The sequence below is a fragment of the Rhagoletis pomonella genome, unplaced genomic scaffold (genome assembly GCF_013731165.1).
Source record: "Rhagoletis pomonella isolate Grant_MI unplaced genomic scaffold, Rhpom_1.0 Rhpom_scaffold_01175, whole genome shotgun sequence".
Classification (NCBI taxonomy): domain Eukaryota; kingdom Metazoa; phylum Arthropoda; class Insecta; order Diptera; family Tephritidae; genus Rhagoletis; species Rhagoletis pomonella.
Window position 1 is genome coordinate 2,635 of NW_023459729.1, and position 25,616 is coordinate 28,250.

Below are 25,616 nucleotides of genomic sequence, written 5' to 3' on the forward strand. Positions count from 1 at the left end.
TTCTGTAATCTTCCCTTTAAACAATCTTCTGAGTGCTCAGAATTGATTAGTCTAAAATGAGTCTTTCTTTCGTCATACTTATATATGATCCTAAGACCAGCCAACCAAACTGACTCATTTCGAACTCTTCCGGTGGCATAAATTCTGAGTTGAGAAAGATAAAATATTAATACACATTATTCTAGGTTCAGTGAGACTGTTCTCAAACGAGTTAACAACAATTTTCGGATGATTATCGCAAGTTCCCGATGTGGGTTATGAAAGTCGCAATGTTGCGGTAGCGATACTATATTTTTCGCTAATTCGTTTGAAAATATCCCAACATCGAAACTTTTTTTTTTGGTTTTTCTTTGGAACTCATCAAAGTTTTTTATTTTTTTTTTGATCTTTCGGAAATGTGTGGCATTTGTTTGAGTATTTTTTTTTAAGTTATTTTAAAGATTTTAAAATTGTTCGTGACTTTTCGGAAATTCTTCATTTTCAACGCTACAACTGATTCAAAATTTTGCGTTTTTGATTAATTGAACGATCGAAAAGATAAAAACGAGACATTGCCGGGTATAAAGCACATAAGGCTTAGTATCCAGGTCTGAAGAACACGGGCAAGAAAAAAATGTCATTATTTCGGGTGTGTGAATAGTAGTGTCCAAGGAATTTTGACATCTGCCTCACTTATTCCTCGCGAAATAATGGAACGGGCATATATTTATATTGCAAACCCGGATTCCACTGTGCTCTATGTACACAAAAAACTTTAGAAAACCATAGCAAATATCTTAAGAACTCCCTTCTGTCTTAAGGAATTTTGACACAAGAAAATTTCTTCGAAATTTTTTCAGTGTTTTTTTTTTGATACTGTGCTTAACTTTTTGTCTTTTGTTTATGTCTTAATTGATGATTATACGGGCAAATTTGCGGGCCTTTCATTTTCTGCGTACAAAATGAGACATCCATGTAAATTTAAAAATTTAAAAACGACTTTTAGGGGTGGCTACCAGGGTTTGAAAAATTTTTAATTTCTACTTGAAGTCTCATAAGTTTGACATATTATTGAAACTTATTAAGGAAAAAAATGTATATGAGTTATAGTTGGGCAAAGTCGTGACTTTTGTCGAACTTTTGTAATTAAAAATATTAAATTTTTAAAAACCCTGGTAGCTACCCCTAACACTTTATTTTGCATGTCATTATTTTGTAAGTAGAATAAAATAAAAGGGGTGCTTATGAGGTTAATATGTTAAAAACCACCCTAGTCCATACGATATCTGTAAATTAGAGATTTTTTTTACTATTATCGCTACTGTAAAGCGCTTTAACTTTTTTTAATTCCTTTCAAGGACAGTCTTTAAATAATTTAGAAAGTTTTTGTGAATAAATTTTTTTTCAAATCATAAAACTCATATTAACTTAGCGCTGCTAGAACTTAAAAGACCACAATGTGAAAAATGAAATAAAAACCTTGATTGCGACGCGGTGTCGTTAAAGCTTAAGTTGGTTTAATGAAATTTGGTAAAAAATGGACATCCCCTCACGAGTAGACCTATATCGAGCCCTAACCACCACAAAAAACGTAGGCGAAATTTTTCACATAATTTTCTTTTTGATGCAAAAAATATACCCCAAACATCTAGCTGCATTCTGCATTGTGTTTTTAAATCCGTAAAAGTCGACCACGAATCGTTGCCTTTACAATTATCAATTAAAAAAATATAAACTTTGCATAAAATAAAGTCTTAAAATACGCCACCACGCCCACAGCCATAGGTATGCATGTATATGCCGCCTCATTTGCAGCCAAAGCACCGCAGAGTTTTTGATTACCACAAAAATGCCATTTCATACATATATTTTTCAGAAATACGCGCCCTTTCAGAGAGGGACGGCGAAGCAATCGCCACCTTTTGCTGTTTGTTATTTTGATTTTTTCCCCCCAACTAACTACTGCTGGCATACCTATTCATCTCCATAAGCATGTATATATGTAGTATGAGTACACAGTAATACCACCTGCATACATACATACCACACTATATATATACACTTTCGCACATTTTTCTATTATTTTGCTTTTCTGCTTTTCGCACTACTGGATGCACATAACTTTTGCCCACGAAATGCCTTAAATTTTAGTTACCATTCAGCCATTTTTAGTTTGAAGGAGTTTTAGCTGGCGTTCGTGCCATCGCAGTCGCAGTCGTTGCCGTCGCCACCGCCGCCTTCGTGTACTTGCAACTAAACCTCTGTGCCATCCTCGCCCTCATCATCGAACAGCTGGCTGGTACTACCTTGGCCGCCGCGTGTCGCCGTCACGGACATCTTCTTCTTGGGCTTCGGTGGTGGACGTGGCGGTATTTTCGCCACTTTCGTAGGCTCGCCCGTAGACGCATTCGCGCCTGCAGTTGTATTCGAGGCACCAACGCTGCTGCCACCACTATTAACATTGTTGACACTCGGCACAATGGTGAGACCGTTGTGATGTCGCGCAGTGCCATAAAGCGGCTCTGTGTCGGAGGTCGTCGTCAGGTGATGATTATTATTCACCAGCTCATGTATGGGTTCGTAAATTTTTGAAGCCGTTGCTGCTGATGCTGCTGCCGCCGCCGCCGCCGCTGCTGCTGAAGTGCTGGGTACAGCTTGTTGTTGTTGCGACTGTTGCTGTAGCTGCTGTTGTTGCACTTGTTGTGCCTGTTGTTGCTGCTGCTGCTGCTGCTGCTGCATGGCCGCTGTACTCGACGCCACCGACGTTAGACTCGGCGTGGCCGGCAGTGGGCGATCGCGCATTGTGTAGCGTGAGGATGTGGAGGCGCAGCTACTTACTTCCGGATGTACTTTGTGCAAGTTCAGCGTCGAATTACCAGCGGCAGTTGTGCGCAGTCCAAGATTGTCGTAGACTGGTTCCGGTTGCAGTTCAGCTGTCGTGGCGGTGCCAGTTTCGCTCGGATTTGGCGATGTGGGCGACTGGAATTCGCTTAGCTGTGTCTGATTTGTGGTGGAAGTAGATGGCGCCCAGCTGGGTACGCGTGGTTTGCGTGGTATCGTCATGTAGCCTTGCTTCATCACCACCGCTGTGGTTGGTGAGTACATAACAGGTGCTGGCAGGAAGGGTGATTGCTGTTGTTGTGCGCCATGTTGCGGCGCTAGGTGGGCTAGGTGTACATGTTGCTGCTGCTGTTGTTGCTGTTGCTGCTGACGACTGTTAGCCGCGGCGATCAATGCCAAATTGCGCGACTTCGGATGCTGCAGTGTCATGAAACCGTTCGGTGTGGCGGCGGCGATGGTCGTGGTGCCGTAGATGCCATGCGGCGTCATATGCGCATAAACGGGGCTGGTAAGCGGTGGCGAACGTATGCCGTAGATAATTTGTTCGGGTATGTTGCTGTGCGATGACTGCATGGAAGGTGAAGTTGGCGGCACGCGAGCGGGGAAGGCGAGTAGATCGGGTGGCAAGCTGGTGCCGTAGGTGTCATCGATGTAGGTATGGCGCACACGAGGCACTGTGGTATCCGATAGAGCGACCGAGTGGGTTTCATCGTCGCGTGGGTGATTGCCTGGCGGAAAAGAGATAAGAGTAAGAGAAATAAATTGAGTGCGAATTGGCGCGAGTAATTGAAAATTGAAAAAACTGGTATGTACAATAGTTGGCGAACATTTTTTGCTTTCGTTTTAAATGCTCATGCAGACCAAGTTTATGGGCACTGATGGCGGCAGAGATAAAAAATAAATAAAATTATATAAAAAAAATAGTGCCCTCAAAGGAAAAAAAAATTGAAAAACAATTAAAGTGCACAAGCACAAAACTTTACAGCGCACTTCGCGCGCAGCGTTGCTTTTAATGAGAACAAAAAAAAAATTGGAATCACAATAGAAAAGTTTACGAGTCAGCAGCAAGTTTTCAATCGCTGCAGAAAATTGAAGTTTTTACAATAAATACGCGTGCGTTTGTGCGCCACCATTGAACGGTTTATTTGGCTTCCCGCACCAAAAGCAATTAATCTTGCAGTTACGTGTGAACGCCAACAATGCTGATTTTTCGAAAACAGCGCATTTGCAGAGACTCTTCCGCACTTTATGCAGGCATTCAGCCGCTTTAGCGGAGAACAGCGGCTGGTGAGAATGCCGAAATTTGCAACTGACAGGAAACATAAACCTAAAGCGCTAACATAGCTTTTGCACAAAGCTTTGTGGGAGGGAATGTTTTTAGAAATAAAAAAATTCAATTACTTTGGTTGTGAATGCAATTGATTCGTTGTATAGCTGCGATGTTTGCTATAAAAATCTCCATTGATAGCTACGTTATTTACATGCCAATCTTATTGGAAAAATTTAGGTTTTCGGAAAGTCAAAACAGTTTGGATGCAAGCATATACACTGAAGAGCAAAAGCGGAACAATAGAACGGAAAGTTAAATTTGTGGTAATGTACTTTTTCAGTTTATTAACTTTATGGTAATTCAAATTTGCATTTCGCCTTAACGATGTTTAACTAAACGTTTGACAATAAAAATTTTGAGATTCGCATATGGAAACTCTGAAAAAAATGACCAAATAAAAAGGAACTAGACTGCTCCAGTTTTGCGCCCTCTTAGTAATTGCTGAATTTTATAATTCAGAACGGAGTTCTGGCTCATTTCCTAAAATTTTGTAATCAAATCGCGTGGGATTTTCACTGTGAGTGCTTTAAGTGCACATACCAAGCAAAAAAAAAAATTAAATATTTAAACTATTAGGTTTGTACGTGTATATTTAATGAAGTAGGGCCGTGTTACGGCTTAGGGAGCAAGAACTGTGGTAAAATCGATGGCAAAAAGAAGAAGTGACAATAAATGAACATTTTCAAAGATTTTGGCAATCTCAGAGGATATTTTTCGCAGGCTTTTATCAATTTTAAGAGGATAATGATCAGAAACATTCTCCGAAACTCTGTCCAAATAGGTATAAATCCCAAGTGTTTATAATCATGGAGTAAACCTGCGTAAAGCCCAGATTTTAGTCCGACAGAAAACATATGAAAGTGTTTGTAAATGCCACTGTTCAATTGCGAAAATTCACCCAATCGCATGCAAAACTTTGGGTATGGCGTTGAGAAAAACCGGTAGGAAATCTCAATAGATTTCATCTAAAAACTGTGCGAAAGTATCGCAAGATGTCTATAAAAGCTAAAATATTCAAATTGGTTATGGTCAGGCAAGTGGTAAAATTTTCTATCGGATCCAAAACTGGAACAATCCAGTTGCTACATTTTTTTGCAATTTTTTTCTTTATCTGCTTGTGTTAGTTATTGTTTTTATGGTCTTCTGATGAAATATACATTGAAAATGTGAAATCCGAAAGTAGATTACAAAAAAGTTTTCATATATTGCGAATATATCGCAAGAAAATTCTCATTTTGTATTACTTTTCCGGTTTTGCTCCTCAGTGTACATATAGATACATTTTTGAAATGCAAATAACTTCCATTTCATTTTAAAGAAGGCTCATTTTAACGACTAACCACCAAACGACACCACAAAAACATATATCCATTGAAAAGCTGCTAAAATATTCTATAAATTTGTATTGAATAGATTTGTCGAAAATTTCATTTTTATCTACATAAATATGTAAATACAGTGATCCAAATATAAATTGGGAAGTGAAGTTTTAGCAAGTGTTGGCTATGTTGTTTTTTTTTTGTATATTTAAACTTCATTATTATTTTTTTTTATGAAAGTTAAGCTCATTATTATCTAACAAAAGCCATAAAAATCCAAAGTTTCGCCAAAATTTCAAATTTCCTACTCAGAATTTTTAGAAAAAATCTTTCGGTATGCAGTTTTGTAGCTTAGTGTTCTTCATATAAAAAAATTTAGACGTGTATGGAAAAACTGCGTAACACCGCGAAAAAAAACCGAGACATTAACGCTGAGCTACTTCAAACCTGCATTTTATTATACCAAAATTTAATCTGCTACAAAATGATTAAGAAGTTTAAATTTTAGCAAAATTTTGCACAATTTTCATAATGTTTTTACAAAATCTGATTGCATTTGTATAGTTTTCTTACTAAGCTTTCACAAAAAAATTATAAACATTGAATAAACAAAAGATAAGTAGCCAAAACTGTATGTTTGTACATAATTCTTATACTTTTTTCCTTCTCAGCAGCGTCACGAAGCTAGAAAATTCGAAATCAAGCACTGTCTTGATTTAGTTCCAAAGCGCTTCTAAAAAGCTTCTTGTATGAACGCTTTCATACATATATTTACAGGAATTTGTAAGCTTTGCTCCGCTCGGAACGGCTACGCTCAGCTCGAAGTTTCATTTTGTCACAAAATATTAGATTTCTGTCTCCTTTGACACCTAGTAAAATTTGATGCAGACAATTTTTATTTTCTAGTTCAAGAATTATGGTTGACGTCATTTTACACATAAAATGACATGTTTAAAAATTGCGCTTCAGAACAGAAAGTGAAGCATTTTACAGTGCAAAAAAAAAATATCTACCGAGTATGAAGTCTAACGTTGAGTTCCGTAATAGCCGTTTAATTTGTTTTCCAGAAGGAGGCGAATGCACAAATTAAGTTTCATATTACCTGCGACTGGTATTAGAGTATTTCAAACAAATGTTTTAATTTGACTGTACTAATCGTAATCACTGATCTCACAAAAATATGTACATACATTATACAATTTGTAGAACTACAATAACGCCCTCTAACTCTTCGATGTTCCGATCAGTGTGCTTATCTTACAACTTATGTATGCATGTAGTACATGTGTATGTATAATTAGTAAAGTTGTCTTTCCAATTCATATCAAATCGTGTTCAACGTTGATTAAGTACAATGGTGCATACACCCCTTTATATCATACATATCAGATAAGCTTATTTAAAGGACACTCTGAGTGGCTCTGTTGAGCGTCTTTTGTTGATATGTCATATGTTAATGCTGTCATTTGATTTGAGCTGGAAAGTACAAGTACAAACTAAGTAGCACGTACCTGCAACTACCAGCTGCCCTAATACCGCATAATCTTTAAGCCTCCTAAATATATGTGTGTGTGCTTGTCCAAATAAGTGATTATGCAATTGATGCATTTCAAGCCAATTAATTTAAGAGAACTTGTGCAAATAGTGAGATACTCATATGTAGCTAATAGGAATGTTAATCCCGGGATCCCGAAATTTACGGGACTTGTAATTAGCAGTGATGGCAATAATAGAAACCAGTATTGGCTATATATATTTTTTTATTTAATAACTAAGATTTTTTTATAAATGTCTAGCTCATTATACATATAACACCGTGCGATAGTAAATTTTACACATCAAAATCAATATAAAGAGAGAAACCGTGGGCCAAATATAGGAAAACTGCGTTTTTATTTTTTCACTCTGACGTCAGTAATTCAAAAATGATTTAAAAATTCAGGGAAATTTGCTTGAAGAAGAAGTATAGGTATCAAATTAAAGAGGAAATTCTGTAGAATTTAAACAGCCTAAATTTTTTGGTGCATAAGGAAATTTCGCAATATTTGTTTTTTAAAAACTTATATATGTTAAGGACTTATATAAACTCAATAAGGTCCTCAATTTTGTCCTTCTAACTTTATCAGCTTAAACAATTACCTATTCGTACTTGTGATTCCAAAAATTATTATTTTTTTTAATTCAAAAGAAATTTTCTCTTTCACTTGGCACCCATATTTTTATTCTATATAGCATTGAATTTTTAAAATAATTTTTGGAATTAATCATATCATATCCCGGAAATCCCGTATCGCAAAAAGCGAAAAAATTAACATCCCTAGTAGGTAGTACTTAATTAGCACAAATTCAAAGGATGTCTGCACATATACATACATACGTACTTAAATACATATTTATGTATCATGTATGTATGTATGTACATTCAATATCTTCATTACTTACCAAATTGTGATTCATCCAGTAGCGTCTTTTTGATTTCATGTCCCTCATCGCTCCCATCTACATTTTCCAGTTCGGTGCGTCGTGGTGGCTTTTCAACCGGATTCACTTCAGTTAGTAGACTTTTCTGCATTTCCATAATCACCGATCCCTCAAGCATTGAACTATTGGTTTTATCCATTTTCGTTGATATTAGCCCATTTTCACTCATCATTGTCGTATCTTTCTGATAGGAACGTACACGTCGACAATACCAGCAGGCAATGAGCAACACACACATGAGCAGCAGTAACACTGTGATGACGATCAGACAGATGACAAGTAGAAAATTCGATTGTGTATCTGTGGTGGAAGCGCCGATGCCACCGCCCATGCCCTCGAGTGCACCAAAGAAGTCGCCATCGACAATCAGCTGGAATTCAGCCTCCGCTTTGCCGCCTCGATTCTCCGCAATACAGGTGTACATACCTTTATCGCTCGCGCGTACGTTGAAGATGCGCAACTCGGAAGTGATCGACTCCGTCGGGTCAGAGCTGATGAGTGGCTGCTGCTCGATGGAATTCAGTATGCGGAAACGTTGGTCATTTGGATTAACGACGCGCCGATTGTAAATCCAAGTGACATTGGGCCGCGGTGAGCCTTCGACACGACATGGCAACGTTATATTATCCGATTGCACTTCGACGAATGAACGTACCGAACCAAGTATGCGCGGATAGCAAGCAAAATTCTCCGACGGTATGTCAGTCCAAAGCCTGCCGCGTAACGCCGGTGGTTGTGCGCAATCTGTAGGCGGTGTGTAGAGGCGATTGGCGAGCGCGAAGTCGCGAAAGGCTTGCAGTTCGCACGTGCAATTCCAGGGGTTTTGCGCCAACGATAAATGCATCAGTTTGGGTATGCGCGCAAAGGTCTCCTTGCGTAGCACAGACAATGCATTCGCCTCCAGGTAGATAGCCGAAAGCATAGGCTGTTGACCGAACGCATGAACTTCAACCGTCTTGAGGCGATTGTTCTTAAATTCGACGCGCGACAAAAAATGGCAAATCTACAAAGAGATAACTCTCCAGCACCTCGATCTCATTATGATTCATGACGAGATTGCGCAGCTTTTCCAGCCCGCCGAAAGTGCCAACATGCAGCTCGCGTATGAAATTGTGCGACATGTCCAGCTCGATGAGTATGGTGAGACCTTTGAGTGCATCGCGATTCAATTCTTGTATGGTGCAATTGCGCAGGAAGATTTTATGTAAATTCTGCAAATTCGCATCCGCGAACTCATCACGCCGCAACTCGGGTATTATATTATTCGAGAAATCGACCACTTGCATCTCGTTGCTCAGGTCGTCGGGTATGGCGGTGAGGGAGCGCGCTTTGCAATCAGCTGTTTTCTTACCCGAATTCCAATTGCAATGGCACATGCTGCAGCGTTGCATCCAATCGGGGTTACCAGCTGTAGGCGCAATGCTATCGATAAGCAGCAGCAGGAGTAGCGATTGTGTGATAAGCAGCATAAATGCGGAGAGGCTCGCGCTGCGGTGGTAGCGCGGGTAGCGTGGTCTTTGCGGCGCCGTCGGTGGCGTGTGATTGCTTTGCTTTGTGCTTGTGCTTTCGCACGTTTCTTGATCACGCTGGCTGTGCATTTTGTAGTTGCTATGACAACAACTCGCTATACTGTTATTTATGTGGCTTAGCATGTCGTGTGTTGTGTACATATATAGTGGTTGCGGGCGGTGCACGCAATGCGTTTGCGGATGTGCGCCGCAGCAGATGGGACTTTCAGCTTTGAACTCTCTCCTGGCCGGTGGTTGTTCGTTAATTACCTGCTGCGCTTACAATGATGTCAGCAGCAGGCGCTCGCTTGCCGGCTATGTTGACGTGGCAAGCGCTGCTGATAAGCTCACGTCATCAATGACACACGCTTTGTGTGTTGTGTTCCTGTCAGCTGGAGTTAGCCAATTTTTGATACTCAGCTAAGCCTCTCTTCTCGGCTAGTGGGAGTGTAAGTGTATATTTTTGTGTGTGTGTGTGTGTGTGTGTATGGCAGTGGTATTGCTCGCTTATTGCTGACAATTGACTACCGCAAACTTGTGATTAATTAACGTCCTTACCGCCAATTCTTTGTGTTGGTGAACTAGCTGCGTGTGTGCGTGCGAGCGCGTGTTGATTTGTTTGTAGATTATGTCGTAGTTGTTGCAGGTCTTTGGAGAACCAACTCTTGCACTCAGCTTTGATTGTTCGCACACCAACAACTAAGTAGCCAGGAGGATTGGCAATGCCGGATGACTAAAAGAAAAATAATGAGTAGGAAATAAATTAAAACGTTAAGTCAAGAGAATAAGAGAAATAAGAAATTGTTTAGTAGCATACATATGTATGTATGTATATGATATAAAAAGACATGTTATTTTTATTTAAAATTTAAAATGTAAATAAAAAAATGAAGTATTTATTTTACAGTACCATAGTTTAAGCTTAAGGTGACTCCATATGAAGCGTTTCTAACATTTTAAATTTATTTTTTTTTTCTGTTCCGTTTGTCCCACATAGGGCAACGGACACAAGCACCAACTGCCTTTGCGACAAAATCACTGACAAATTCTCCGAACCTCCAAACAAAGGAGATCACGTTTGTTAGTCTTTTTTTTTGCTTCCCAGCGATACCACTGCCTTTCAATAAGTACTAAAATCGCTGGCCTGCAGTACCTAGGGAGCCGAAGGGATCACCGTCAAAAATACTACACCAACCCGCGATGCTTATACCGGCACCCGCATGACTGGCGAACGAACATCGAGCCGCACGTAGACCAACCCGTAGCGACGAAGCGCGATACAAAACGGCGCTAAAAAATTTACAAAGCGATGACTTTAAAACAAGCTACAGGACTCGTGAGGACTACGCCGTTGCAGGTGGTCGACCATTGCCTATTAATATAGAGGAATCAGACCTGAAGGAGGATACCAAGTGCATTCTAGCACTAAATATTACGGTGGTGCTACAGGACCTACAGTTGCTAACCTCCCTCGGTTGAACCCAGAAGTGGGAACACCCTCCGGAATGCAAGCAAGATACTCACAATACACAACATCACTTCGCATGCATCTCTAACCCATCGACCATTACACACCCAGCTTCCTGCAACCAAATACACGTGAAACCTTTCTACTCCCTTACTGCGCCTGGTACTTGACTCCAGCAAAGCATAACCACAGCCTCCGTAAAGAGCATAGTACCACCATAACCACTCAGATAATCCGTGGTCCTAGCCTTAACTATCTTTTGTGAAAGAACCGTTCTTTATGGTAGCGCCGAAAGCTATTGATGATAATGCCTACATATCAAAGTTCATCGGCCACTAGAAGAGGAACTTCTTGATCTAATACGCAATCGCCAATGCAAATAAACGTTATTGACAACATCCAAGGCAATTGGCAATCCAATCAGTTTGAAATGCACTGTAATAGTCATGAAAACTCTTATACCAGAATCTAATTTTACCTCTTGCACTGATTACATTACGCCTGTTTGGGACTTTAACACGAAGATACGCATTAGGTTCCTGACCAGAGATTAATGTTATGCAGAACTACCATTAGCAGAGGGAGCTAATCTTTTACTTAGTAATAAAGTTCCAGCAGATAAAGCCCCTAGTTTTTTCGACAGTCAGGTAATCGTATGGAAACGTCTCACCACGCTGACGTCACTTAGCCGTATTAACGTTACTCTGTACTGGGTCCCCGGACAAAGTAATATTGAAGGAAATGAGTCGGCTGATGAGAAGGTCAGATGTGGCCAATAGATGCCAATAGAAGAAGCGGATAGCTCCGTACTACCACCGTTTTGTGAGCCCGTGGTTTTTGTTCGATTTCAAAAATATTCAAGACGGTACTTAAGGAGGCTAAGCACAATGTGTATACCAAATTTGGTCGAGATCGGTCAAGTAGTTTTTTTTTGAGATACGCATATATAAGTGGGCGGTGCCACTCCTAAACTTCTTTGAAAAACCACTTTTTTGCTAAAGAGTGATTGTATGTGTGTATCAATTTTGAATAAACATGAGCCACGTTTCTCAAAAAATCGGAAATTCCGTTACAGACACACATATACATAAATGCAAGGCCGTATTTAAGAAAAGTCGCCTAAATTCGATAATTTTTATACGATTGCAATAAATAAGGTGTCAGTTTAATTTTAGATAGTACTCCATATTTTGAAATTGTAGAAATTAGCGATGGTCAAAATTTATAAAATTAAGAGAAATACCCGATAAAAAAATCCCAACAAGCCTAGTCCGAAAATAGATTATTATATATCATTTTAAAGGCCTATATATCCTCTTCTCAGATCATATTCGACCTTTGAAATCGAATCAAAAATAGTCATTCAAAAACTCATAAATCTACAAAATTCTATTTTCTGACCTAAATCGACTGACCTAAAATGACTTTCAAAAAATCTAAAAAAATAGGCAATAATATTTCTCATAAAAACGAATAAAATTAGGGGGTAGGGTCTTAAAATTTCCAAAAAAATGAAATTTTGATGGGCACCCTAATGTACATATGTATGTATATACGCGTTGCCTGATTAATGACCGAATGTGGAAAGAAAGGCAGGCCCGAGTCAGAGTTTGCCACCCAATGCATTTCCTTGTAGTTAACACCGTTTTGCATTGCTCTCATTTTCTCATCCACGGGCATTAACACTGTTCTGTAGACATGCTCCTATTAACAAAATAGAAACAAATTTTATTGTTTCTTTGTATTACATTTTACGCTGGTTACTTATTCAAAAACTTTCACTGCTTGTAAACTGTTTGGCTGGCTGCCGCAACTGATTGCTGATACGAATATCAAGTCGGCATTGTGGCAATAAGCAGTCAGGCGATTCACTGACTGAGTTTGTTGCTTTTTTGTTCGCTTGTGTCATAGTTTTTTCCCATTTTTTAAGTAAACTATATACTTACTGGTTTGTTGTTTTTTGCCTTGCAGTTGCGCTAATTACTCGATGTTTTTTACTCTCCCACTTTTTCATTGCTTTACCGCAGTGAAACTATTTTTTTTTCTTCTTTTGAGCTAAGAAAAACTTTGACAAATGACCCGGATTAGTGGCAAATTATTGCGTTCTTTGGTAATATGAAAGCGCTGGAAGGGAAAACGCGAGTAGCTCAGTCGAAAAAAAAGGGAAAAACTTAAATCAGACTCTGACAGCTAAACTGTAAAGTTAAACAAAGCTGGGAGAAAGAACTGCAGTGGAATGTTAAAGAAAAGAATTAAAAAATAAAAATTAAAATATAAGTAAAAAATGCAAGCAAATTTGCACTGTTATGGTTTGAACATTAAAAAAAACACCAGTTGGTAGTTCAACTGTAATTTCTTAACGAATCAAGATGACAGTAAACATCTGCTTCTGTACTCATTGCAAGCGCACACCTGTCCGCGTTGCACAGCAATGTTGCAAAGAAAATGTTGCCAGCTGCTGCATTAAATACTTGGCGAGAAGAAATACCCGTAAAAAGGAAACAACTACTATAGAGTAGCAAACATAAGAAGCTTTGCCGCTATGCTCATAAAAGGCCTCGCGGATATTTAGAGGCGTACGATGAACGAAAGCGCGAAATCTTCTCTTAAATAAAGAACATTTTCATTAGCGCTATTACGTTTTCAGGTATTCCGTTGGCTTAGCATAGTTTAAGCGAATTTCTTGTTGTCGTTGTGTTGGTTTCGATTTATGAGTTACTAGTAAGAAAAATTTTGTTGATGAATTACAGCAAAGAAGTACGTTTAACTAACGCAAGTATCATTCAAGGTTACTTAAATGTATGCGAAGCTGACATACGAATTGACAAAAAGGCAAAAAAAGCTGGTAAGAATAGCTTCTCAATAGTTCTAGAGAAGGCTAAAAAGAGTTACGGATATTTTGACAAAAAAAAAATAAATAAATTGGGTATCGCAGATTCTCGCAGCATACGACATGCCGCTAAGAGGCAAGTAAAAAAATTGTTCCGAGTTGCTTTCCAATAGTTCTAGAGTTTCTGAAAAAAATTCAGATATTTTAACAAACAAAAAAATTTTAAATTTTTTGTTTTTCAGATTCACGAAGCAGAAGACATTTCGCAAAACACACAAAAAAAGCTTTCAATATGTAGTTCTCGAGTTCTTGAAAAGGCTAAACAAAAGTTCTGGAAATTTCGACAAATTTTTTTTTTTAATTGTTATGTCAGATTCACGCAGCATATTACATGTCGCAAAAGGCAAGTAAAAAACTGTCCTGAGTTCTTTCCAATAGTTCTAGAGTTCCTGAAAAGGAAACAAAAGTTCTGCGAAATTACGCCGAAAAACAGTTTTTTTTTCAAAAAAGTTGAAAAATTTCAATGTTTGAAAAAAAAAAAAATAAAACTTAAAAGTGTTCTGAGTAACTTTTCAATAGTTATAATTTCTGATTAGGATAAAAAGTGGGGTGATATATTCCAGTGAAAGCTCTGATAAACGGACGCTCTAATAAGGGACATCTGCTATAAGCGGGCACATTCTTGGGAACGAACAATTTTTGGTTGTTTCCATACAAAATGCTCTCCCATAAACAGACTTTCCGATAAACGGACGCGGACACTCAAAAATGTCCAGTTATGAAAGAAAATCGCCTATAAGCGGACGCGAAGCCCTAACAAGCGGTATATTATTATTATTTTTTGTTTACTCAAATGTTGCCTCTTGCGCTTCTACATATCGTCGGTGATACTGCAAAACGGCCTATGTCTACTAGTACCCTTGACACTTATGTAGATGGTATTTTACGTGCACCGGAATGCATTTGCAAATCGCTACACCTTAATAAACGAATAACAAAACTTTCTACCTCGGGCTGATGAAGATGAACGATTGCCAGAAGCGATCAGATACAGATAGCAGATCAATTAAGCACCAGAGGTAAAAAGTGACATAGAACGTTTTGCAGTATTGCCGACGATATGTATACTATGTACACAAGAACATAGTCCACATTCAGAGATATTCTCTTTTCCGGAAAAAGTGTTGCCTTTTGCTGCACAGTTGAAAGTTTCTGACAGATTTTGTTCAAATATACCGGAGAAGTAAATTTCTGAACAAAAGTAGTGTCATTTTCAGAAGCGAACTAAATGGCTTGAGTGTAAGTTTTCTGCACAAAAACCATTTCGAACCATTAGGTGAACCTCAAAATACCAGACGGGTGATATTTAACCCAATTCCAATACGTAGATTTTATTTAAGTTATGCGCAAACTTCTGCCGGGACCTATGTGTCCCGTTCGGATCGAAAGGGTTAAGATTATTTGGTGTTGCATTACCATTATCAGAAAGCTAGAGCTTTTAAATTAAAATTAAAGAACATTGTCTACAATCGATATTTATTTTCAGCAGGGTATGCAAAGAAGATCAGTAGTTTTGGGATTCAGTACAAATTTTGCATTCCGAAGTTTCGAGTTTAAGTGGCAAATGGCAGCTGGCTCGACTTGATGCATGAAAAAATCGCGAAACAAATGTTTAACATTTTAGTTTTCCGAATATACATATATACGTCTCTAAGTATACTATGAATAATTGCATTTCTTCGTAGAATTACATAAACTTTTTTCTTTGCGGCATGCTTTGTGATTAATTTTTAGTTTTATATCTTTTGAGTTAACGCATTTTCTTTTTCGAAAGTTTCAAATGCGGATTTAATATTCCAAATGGCTTCTTTACATTTCTATTTAGTACACTTCTAGCCCACTGCAGCTAGACTTTTCTTCTTGCCACTATTGAAATTCATGCGCAAAACTAAAATTGCTTGCTACAAAGGTAATGATTAATGCGCCATTAAGAAATGTCTGAGCGTAAGTTTTCGCTAGTATTATTCAAAGCTCGTTGGCCTTGAATGCGTACTTTTTCATTGGCAAGTTGTAGATGAAAAGAATAATTTTCATTGCAGATTTCTTTGCAGCTAAGCTATTCATTAGTGGCGCAAAAGGAGCATATTCATACGAATTGTGGATATTTTAGACAATTGAAGAGACAACTGTGTACTGATGGCTGCTGTTGCTGCTTGATGACTGCAACAAAAGCAGCAAGAGTATGTAGGACTGGAGGAGAACGCAAGCTACATGAAAATGAAATGCAAATAAATATAAATGAAATTTGGTTGCTGCAACTGTCTACCCGAAGGGCAAAGGGGGCGGTTAGTGGTGGAAAATTTGCCATTATTACACGACAATCTCAAGGCACTCGCAACAAAAAGAAAAACAACAAAAAAAAAACGAGAAATATGAAACAAAAGACAAGATTGTTGTGATATGGATATGAGGGAATAAAGAATATGCGAAGAATTGCAGAAAATAATTGAAATAAGATATTTTTTGCATTATTGTGAAAGCGCACAGTTGAGTTGCAGCGCAATGGTGGGCAATAATAGTGGCAGTAACCGCCGCAGGCAGGACCTGAACGCAAATTAACTGCGGTTTTATGAAGTTTTTTCGCTTAATAAGCAAAAAATTTATTTTTTGCACTTGCAAACGCATCTATGTGTATGAAACATGCAGAGGCTTTGGTTTAATTTTTCACGGCTATGAAATTTATTTAATTGTTGCATTTATTATTGTGCCAATGAATGGGCCTGATGGGGTTAAAGCGGTGAGATCCGGCTGCAAGGCTAGTGTTGCAAGGACTACAAAAAATAATAAATTATTAAAAAATACTTAGTAAAGGAGTGACTACCACACCAAGGTGCAATGGCAAGCAGGTAAAGCAAAGATTACGTTGGGGAAAAAAAACCACAGCACAATAAAATGACAATGACTGGATGATAAAATGTGTAGGATGAAAGTGTAATCACAATAAAGCCGAGCACAAAAAGGCTCCCACTCAGCACTTTAAATTGAGTTGATGAACTGTCATGCACGCGATGGCATTATTTGCACTAAACATCACAATTCACCGCTCTCCGTTGGGTGAAGAAGAGAGGATGGATGGATATGCTAAGGTCGAATGAAGCAAAAGTGAAAAATAAACTATGCGCGTGCCCCAACTGTTGCTACATACATAAACAGTGATGAACAATAATAGCATTTCGCTAAGCTTGAAAATATCATTAAGCGTTATTATTAATGCTGGGAGCAGGATGAGGAGTGGGAGTTTGAAAAGGAAATGCATTGAAATCCATTTTACGTTTGAGGGGAATGTAGCTAGGTATACAGTACTCATTCGTACGGAAGGAAAAGATGAGAAATAAAGGACTAATGAAGTAACAGATACAGACATGAATAAATTGCGCTGTGATTTAAATTGGTTAAGTAAGGTGGCCGCTTTGATCGAGTGGTTAGAGGTGCGCACAACTACCAGGTATCATATACGTTCCCTGACGGAACCAACATCCAAAAAAAGTTTTAATCTAATAGCAGAAGTCTACTATGAGTAACTCGGTGTTCCCTTGTCTCTGCATTCATGGATACCAGCAGCTTCGAAGTACACAATGAATTAGCAAAGGAAGAACCTGTTTAGATGAATATGATGGAGTGGCTGTGGGGCAACCTCTTGGAATAATTAAAAGATTTGCAAGAATAGTGCTTCGCTTTAATAGAACACTTGTGGCAAGATAGCTAGAATATAGCGAAGAATGTTTTGAGGATTTATAGAAATAGAAAATGACGCTTAAATGCTTTTATTTTATCGTTTGATCTAATTTTATTCTATGAGCAGTAGTCCTCTTCTCAGTAATGATATATTCCCCCCCCCCCCCCCCCCCATAAAGAAAATACTAGTTATGTTGCTAAAATAGGAGATTACACGTACAATTGAATTGGTTAATTACCAAAGGAAATAATAGGTCAGCACTTTTTCGATATGACAATTTTGATGCGGTTCGTTTAAAGGAACTCCGCTGAACTGCATAAAATTTACCAAATCGGAAAAATGCTGACTCATTTCCTTTGGTATCTAACCGATTTTTCCAGGTTTTACAAAAACCGCACACTTCTCGTTTGGCGAGGAGGACGAAATGGGGGATTGGGAAGAGGAGGTGGAGAGTTGTGTATGTGTGTGCTTAAACAGAGCACACACTTCACAGTCCTTTTTTTATTGTCACCCGGACGAACAGAAAAAAAAACCGGACACCTGGCAACCCTGATTAGTACCTGTGACATTAATGATTTAACCGTTGTCAACAAACCCAGGCATAATAATGCGGTGGGTGGCATAACATTTGCTACATACAAACACTATCCTTGCGGCAAAACAGTGGACTAGTTGAGGATATGTGATGGCTTAAGTGTCGGGGGTGACAGCTTGAAGTTGCAACAAAAGATTAACGACAACAATTGTTGAATATAAGGCTTCACCTGCAACCGCAAATTGATGCAAAGACAAACTGCATTCACTGAAATGCAAGCACGCGTGCCTTGAATGGTGGTGGGCATTTGCATTTACACATTTTGTATGCAGATGAAGAATGCAAGAAAGAACAAGAGAGGCGCAAAGAAAAAAACAATTGTAAATAAATCTGAGCTGGTTTTAGGTTTATTAGCGCAACCGCAAATGAAAAGTAAATAAATAAACAAAAGAGTAATGTAGCAGCGGCAATAGGAACTTAATGGGAGTGGAAAAATTAAAAGTTTTGAAAAATTTAAGATTTAGCAAAATAGAAGATATGAATTAAAACAACTCCATTTTGAGTTAACTACAAAATAAGAAATATATATGTGGGCGGTGCGGTGCGTTAAATGCGTGCAGATTACAAAACCAAACATATGTCCGCAGTATTGTGCGAGAAATTCAGCAGTGAAGATGGAAATCTGATTTCTTTTCTCGATTTTTCAATATTTTTAATTTCAATAAATTGTTTTCTAATAAAAAGATTTTACCTACCGAAAACGAAGCCATTTCACACCGCCACCCGCCCGGAAAATTTTAAGCGCTTTGAGCTTTATTTATTGATTTCGGATTCATAGACTCGTTAAGAAATATATAGTCTAAGATCCGACTAGAACACGACTTTGACCCATCTGTTTAATGGATGAAATCTACTTTGTAAGAAATTTAACGTGTTAATAAATATTTTGCGAGGGGGTTGGCTGAAAAAATCCTGGCCAGGATATTTTTAATTAAATATTCAAAAATTATTATTGTTTTTTTTTTTAATTTTGTACTCATTTGTTTAATGAACAAATTCTATACCAATCGAAAGCACTAAGCCTATAGAATGTAAAAATTTTGGGTTGTCTATTTTTTTTCTAGCCTACCTATCGGGTTGGCAGATATAAACGGGTAGGTAATACTAGTAATTTTCACCCATCTAATTAACACATTCTATAGGCTTTATGCTTTAGACGGTTCGCCCGCAGGAGCCTTATACTTCCTTCTTGAAATTCTGAAACTGTTATCTCACAGTATAACATGTCTGATTGGCATGCGTATTCTAATGCCCAAGACTGAGCTACTGAGCTAGTTAGTTGAATTTAATTCGAATCGACCTTAAAGCTTAAAGTTTCACAGTAAGAGAAACTGCTACTGAATGTAATATCTGCCGCTAGTTATTCAACTTCACTGACTTCAATACTTTGCCGCCTGTGCACCTCTGCACCTCGGCATGTACTTGTGTTCATATTATCGGCAGCATGTAACCAAATGCGCATTATAATCTCAGAACGGTCGCCGCACCGCCGCCACAGTTGCTACCGTCAATGCCATCAAGTAACCACAACTTTGCAACAGCATACAGCTTTATAAAACAGTTTGCCACAAAGTTGCTGCAATACCAGTTGACAATTGTAAATGCTTATTTCATTATGCAGCGCCCAGTTGGCATCGAATTTTCCAATCAGCAACCACTATGGTCGCAAATATAGGCAACCACATGCGACGCCTTCATTGTAGTGCCCGTCCGGTGCAACAATCGCCTCCAGTGGCGATGCGGCAGCCAACCATTGTTTCAGCTGGCGTCTAAAGTGTAGTAATACGCTTTACTGTTATATGTTAGGGCGGATCGGAACGAATGAAAAAAGAGAAGGAAGCCTTGGAGAAAATTTTAAGTTGCGGAAAATTTGAATGTTTATTTCAATATTTCTCACGAGTAAGTCGAACGGAATTATTTCTGTATTATTTATTAGTGTTTGGAATTAAGCTCGCGAATCGGTGTAATAAATTATGATTTTTTGGCAGATATTTAACTATAAACAAGTCCATTTAATTTATTTTTAGCTACCCGTATTCGTTTCTTTTTGTTGGTGCGTGAATTATTTTCGATCAAATAGTCGACCCACTTTAATGTATTGAACGGATGTATAAATTCGCAACAACTTAGATATCGTAGCGCGCTGACGCAGAACTGCAATTGCAAATTTTCAAATTATGTGGGTATCAATTTGTTGCCAACAGCCGCCCCCAATGCTTGGCTTGGCGTTTGGTGTGCGCTTGCTGGCGGGCTATGGCAATTGCAGCATTGTCGGCATTTACCGCCCAACGGTAAGTTGATGCCAAGTACGAATGCCATATAATTTAGTTGCATAAAATGTAGCGCAATTGAAAACTTATTATTATATTGAAGAGTATAGAAGAAATAAAATGCAAAATTTGCGGTTTTGATTTCATTAATTTTAGAATAGAAGTAAGACCGATATTTGAAACTTTTCAATAAGTATTTATAACAAACTTAAGTGAACTAAATTTGTAGATTGCTTTGACCTCGTTTTTAAAGCAACCGGAGGTAGAAAGTAAATCTATGTACATATATGCATTATTTACATATATCTATATGTATGTAGGTATGTATAGTAAGTATTTAAACAAGTGAAACAAAAATTATGTATGTCACCTCAAATGCAAAAAGACGTAACAAACATCGTCAATGAAATGGAAGAGGTCGTGACTAATAATTTTTTTTTTATAAAACGATGTGGGGAGTTGCAATTCGATGAAATCCATGATGGATCAATCAAAAAGCGAATTTCGAATTTTTTATTAGTTACGACTTTTTGCGTTTCAGCGACGTTATTTGTTACGTATTTTTGCATTTCAGGTGACGATGTGTATGTACGGTGGCATCCTCATAGGCTAAATATGTGTAATTCCTATATGGCAAGGGGGCGTGGCCCATACTATACAAACACAAATTTTCACACTGCATATATTAGGAAGTATTTGTGGTAGAGTGATGGAATTTGATAAGGAGATACATATATGAAACCAATCCTATACTCAGGAATAAATAAAAAGATCTTCTTCGAAACTCCCCCTGCCTCATAAACAAATGATCGAGCAAAATGAGTTTAATATGGATTGATACAAGTACAAAGCACACATTTTTTCTGCAACATCCGAGTTGCACTCAAACTAGTTCCTTTTATTTTTAATATTTTTATTGAGCTTTGTACCACGATTGTTGATTAGGAAAAATTGAAAAAGCAACAAAGTCTAAGCGGTAGAAGTTATAGCACTATTTCGCAGATCACCACATCTCCTCATCAGACTTCTTTTTTCTAGACTTCAGCAGGGGTCGAACCTGCGTATTCGATGTTCAAAGTCAGAAGCGTTAACCACTGAGCTATGTACATCCCGCAGTTCCTTTTCTCTATTAAAGCAGTTAAGATTTACGTGATTTTGGGTTCAAAAAGCACGCCAATTAATTTTCTTCCTTCCCTATATTCGCCAAGTAGAAATGAAATAGTGATAGGTCCCGCACATATGCACAAATTTATTGGTTATCAAGTTATTAAGGTTATACGTTCCTAATTATAACAAAAAAAAAACTGAGTACATATGTATGCATGTACATATTTAAATATATCCATTCCGTGGGAGTATATGTAAAAATATGTACATAGGAACCTAAAAGCATAACAACAAATTATCTTAAGATTAATTTAATATGCCACTTAGCAAGTTATAGGGCTGAGTATTTTAATAACATACTCGTGGAAAAATATGTGCATATGTATGTGTATTAGGATGGTCCAAAAACAGTAAAGTTGGAATTGTAATGCTCTCACCCCCTGGGATTGTTCTATATCGAAAAAAGAATACCTATATTTTTTATTTTGAAATCAAAAAATATTTAGAGGTCGCTCAAAGCGCTCAAAGTTTTCCATGTATTTTTATATGTGGAAAAACAACTTATCGTAGAAATGGTATAGAATTCTTTAAAGTCAACATTTTTCATGTTATCATTTTAATTTTTTTTCTGTTAAAGTTAGATTTTTTTCATTTTTTCATAAAAAAATTAAAAAAAATATTGGAAGGATTAATTAATTTGTCAGAAACTATCAGTCCTATCGGAAAGTGATGTTTATATGGTTTATGGAGAATTTGATTAGCTTTGATTTGCTGTATTTTATATTAAGATTTTTAAACTGGTTCGTACTTTAAGCTGAATAATGGTAAATTGCAAATATCTCGAAAACGTATCCATAGATAAAAATTAACCCGATTTTCTTAATCCCTGAGCCATTCTACATAGAAATTGGATAGTGGCGTTTGTAGAGCAAAAACCAAATTAAAATTTGTGATCCAGTGTTTTTAGCCACTTGAAACTTGTACATTATACACTAAAATTGAATGGGCTATAAAACTGTATGCTCAAAAAAATTCCAACACCTCAGAGAAAAAAGTTTGAAATTTGGATGAAAACTTGTGTAATCTTTTTAGTTTTCTACAAATTTTTAAACCTGGGTTTATATGGGCTTTGTATTTTAATTGAAAATTCTTAAAAATAAATAAATAAGCTCTAGTGGCAAACAATATCACTTTGAAATGGGGGTGCTATTGATATGACCGATACTGTATGTATGTATGCAAATATATTCCCATAATAGAAAGGTCTAAATAAAAAAGTACTATAATCAGTGGAGTGTGAAGCAATTTGCTGCAATTAAGTTGTTCGTGGGCGCGTGAAAAAACGAGTTGGTGAAATTGTAGATGTTAGATATAAAACACGAGTAGTGCCTGGCATTGATATCTAAATCTATATACAATTACTTGCGGTTATTGACACATTTTTGGATATGATATGTACGTATCCAAATATGTACTTACATATATAGTAAACTTGTTTAACTGTGCACCTGTAAACTTTTCTATGTTAGTTACCTTAGAGTATGATTAATTATGCGTTGATTACAAAAAAAGAAAATAATCTATTTTTCGGGTACATGTGCACGTATTCTCACTTAAGATAAGATCAGGCGTACAAAAACTGAAATTCGGGTGCGATGAACTATATAACAAGGGTTTCAAGGTAATTACAACAAACAAACAAAAAAAATGCATAGAGGTGCATTTATAAAAAAAAACGCCAAAAATAGTCTCAGAACATGGACTGTACTAAGGTACTAAGAAGGAGTACTAAATAATGATATATTGAATTACTGAGCCAACTTGTCAAATAGGTTAAATTAACTACACAAAGAAAAAAGTAACATAATTTTTTCAAACAGCGTCATCTTCGGGGTTTCCGTATTAGCAATTTTAAAATTTTGAACAGAAAAAAGTATTTTATAATGCATGTTCACGTTATCGTAATTTACCGCTCATTCGTAATTCACAAAAAAATAATGCTGGAATCAAGTAATTTTGAAATGCAAAATTTGTCAGTAAATGCGAAATTCGCGAAAATTCAAATTTTGCTATCAAAATTTAAAATTTTTTAATCAGATTTTTTAGAAAAGTTTTGGGTATGAATTTTTATAGCCAATTTAATTCCAGTATAATAAGATGCAAGTTCGAAGTTGTGCTTTTTCTCCGATACATTTTAGAGCATAAATAAGTATTTTGTGTGAATGAATATGCGAAACGCCTCCAACCGAAAAAAATTCTCAAAAAGCAGCGCGAATTTTGAGGTACTTCAAACGTCCACTTTTTGAACTGAAATTGAATGAGCTATAAAACTTGAAGTGTGGCCAGAATACAGAAAAGTTTGTAAATCAATGGCAAATAATATTCGTCGCAGTTACCAGCAGTTTTACGTTGCACACAGGAGTCCAAATTCAGATTTATCAACTTGATAAAATTCTATTTAAACATATTATTTGCCAAGCTATATAACCGATCTATCAGTTGGCAGGATTTTTGACTACGTCAAATAGAACATAGCTTTTATTGTGATTATTTTTTTTCTTCTGTGATTATTTTTCATATTTTTTTACACGCTTAACCGTCTCCAATCGGGATCAAAATTTGTATGTGATATCTGTGGCCGTGGTATTACCGATTGAAGGGTTGAGACTGGAAAAAAGTCGCTAATTTGATTTTTTATGGACCATCCTAATGAACATACACAACGAAAGGCTGACTTGAACTTAAAATTGAGATTAAGCAGAAGATAAAGATGAAGATGAAGGTGAAGTTAAGGGCGAAAGTGTAGATAAGGGTGAAGATGGGTATAAAGATAAAGACAAGGAAAAAGATGTAGACGAAGATGAAGACGAAGGTTGAAGACGAGGATGAGATGACTAAGATCAGTATAAAGCTGAAAATTAAGATTAGGATATAAGTTAAGCCTAAGATAAGGATTAATAGAATCATAAGAGAAAGATTAAGATCAGAACTACGATTAAGATAAAAATCAAGATTAAGGTAAAGGTTAAGATTAAGATTTACATAAGGAGTAGGATTAATGTTAGAATTAAGATTAGGGCAAAGACAAAGGCAAATAAGAAGACAAAGGCAAGGACACATGCATCTTGTAATCTGATTGATATGTCTAGCTAAAAAAGTTCTTATTAAAAAATGTGCTATCTCTACGGATCAAACAATTAAAAATGCAGAAAGAAACTGAAAAAAATTTAAAAAGTATTAGGAGAATAAAAACGCATGTGGGAATATCACAAGTGTATATAAAATGGGGATAAAATATGTATATTTGTTTGTCAAAAAGAAAAAAGAAATCCTATTAAATTGTTCAATAATAGATAGCCGATAGGCTCTACTGGTCAACCAGTAAATGAAATATGCAACATGGTCTATTGCATTACAATAACATCAGGCAACAAATAGTTGTGTAAACATTTCGCCGAACCTATGCAAAAAAAGAAAAATGAAAAAAAAAAACATTGAAGAGCAGACAAACAATTACGGAAAAATGTGGCAAAAATAACAACAGATTTGGCAAGTGCGGCGGTAAATGTACAACAAATAACCGTCTAGGAATTACCAATGTGCCACTGCCACTGCCACATGCATGTGCGCTTCATTTCAGAAACAGATGCGACAAACGAGGCACAAACGAGTTGATTGCCATGAAAAAGATAAATACTGATTTCTTTCATGTGCTTTTATGTATGTGTTGTGTGCGCATTTTGGTTTACACGTTAGCAGTTCAATGCTCTTGTAGACAGACATTGGGTGAGGACTGCTCGTCCACCCCACTCTGCTATTTATGATGCAAATCGACCATTAAAATTCTAATTGGAATACAATTCGATTTGAATGTTGCTGCCAATTATCGATTGTTTGGCAAAATTAGTAAAATTTTAAAATAAAGATTAACATGCGCACATATGTACATTAGGGTAGTGCAAAAATGCATGTGTTTTATACCGAAAAAATTATACCCCTTTTTTATTTTGAAGTTGTTTGAAGTTGAAGTCTCAAAGTTTTTCATTTATTTTACTTATATGGGGGAACAAAAGTTTTCGTAGAAATGATATAGAATTCTTGAAAATTAATATTTGTCGATTGGAAAACTTTGCTTTTCTTCAGGAGACTGCC

General features: G+C 37.0%; 1 protein-coding gene across 1 annotated transcript; it reads right to left on the minus strand.

Moving 5' to 3' along the window:
- Positions 1–701: 701 nt before the first annotated feature.
- LOC118752027 lies at positions 702–10,188 on the minus strand. The gene is given in 3 exon segments (XM_036486852.1): positions 702–3,548; positions 7,912–8,947; positions 8,949–10,188. Coding segments are annotated over 3 exon segments (3,024 nt in total). The 5' UTR covers positions 9,621–10,188; the 3' UTR covers positions 702–2,232.
- Between the last annotated feature and the right edge of the window lie 15,428 nt (positions 10,189–25,616).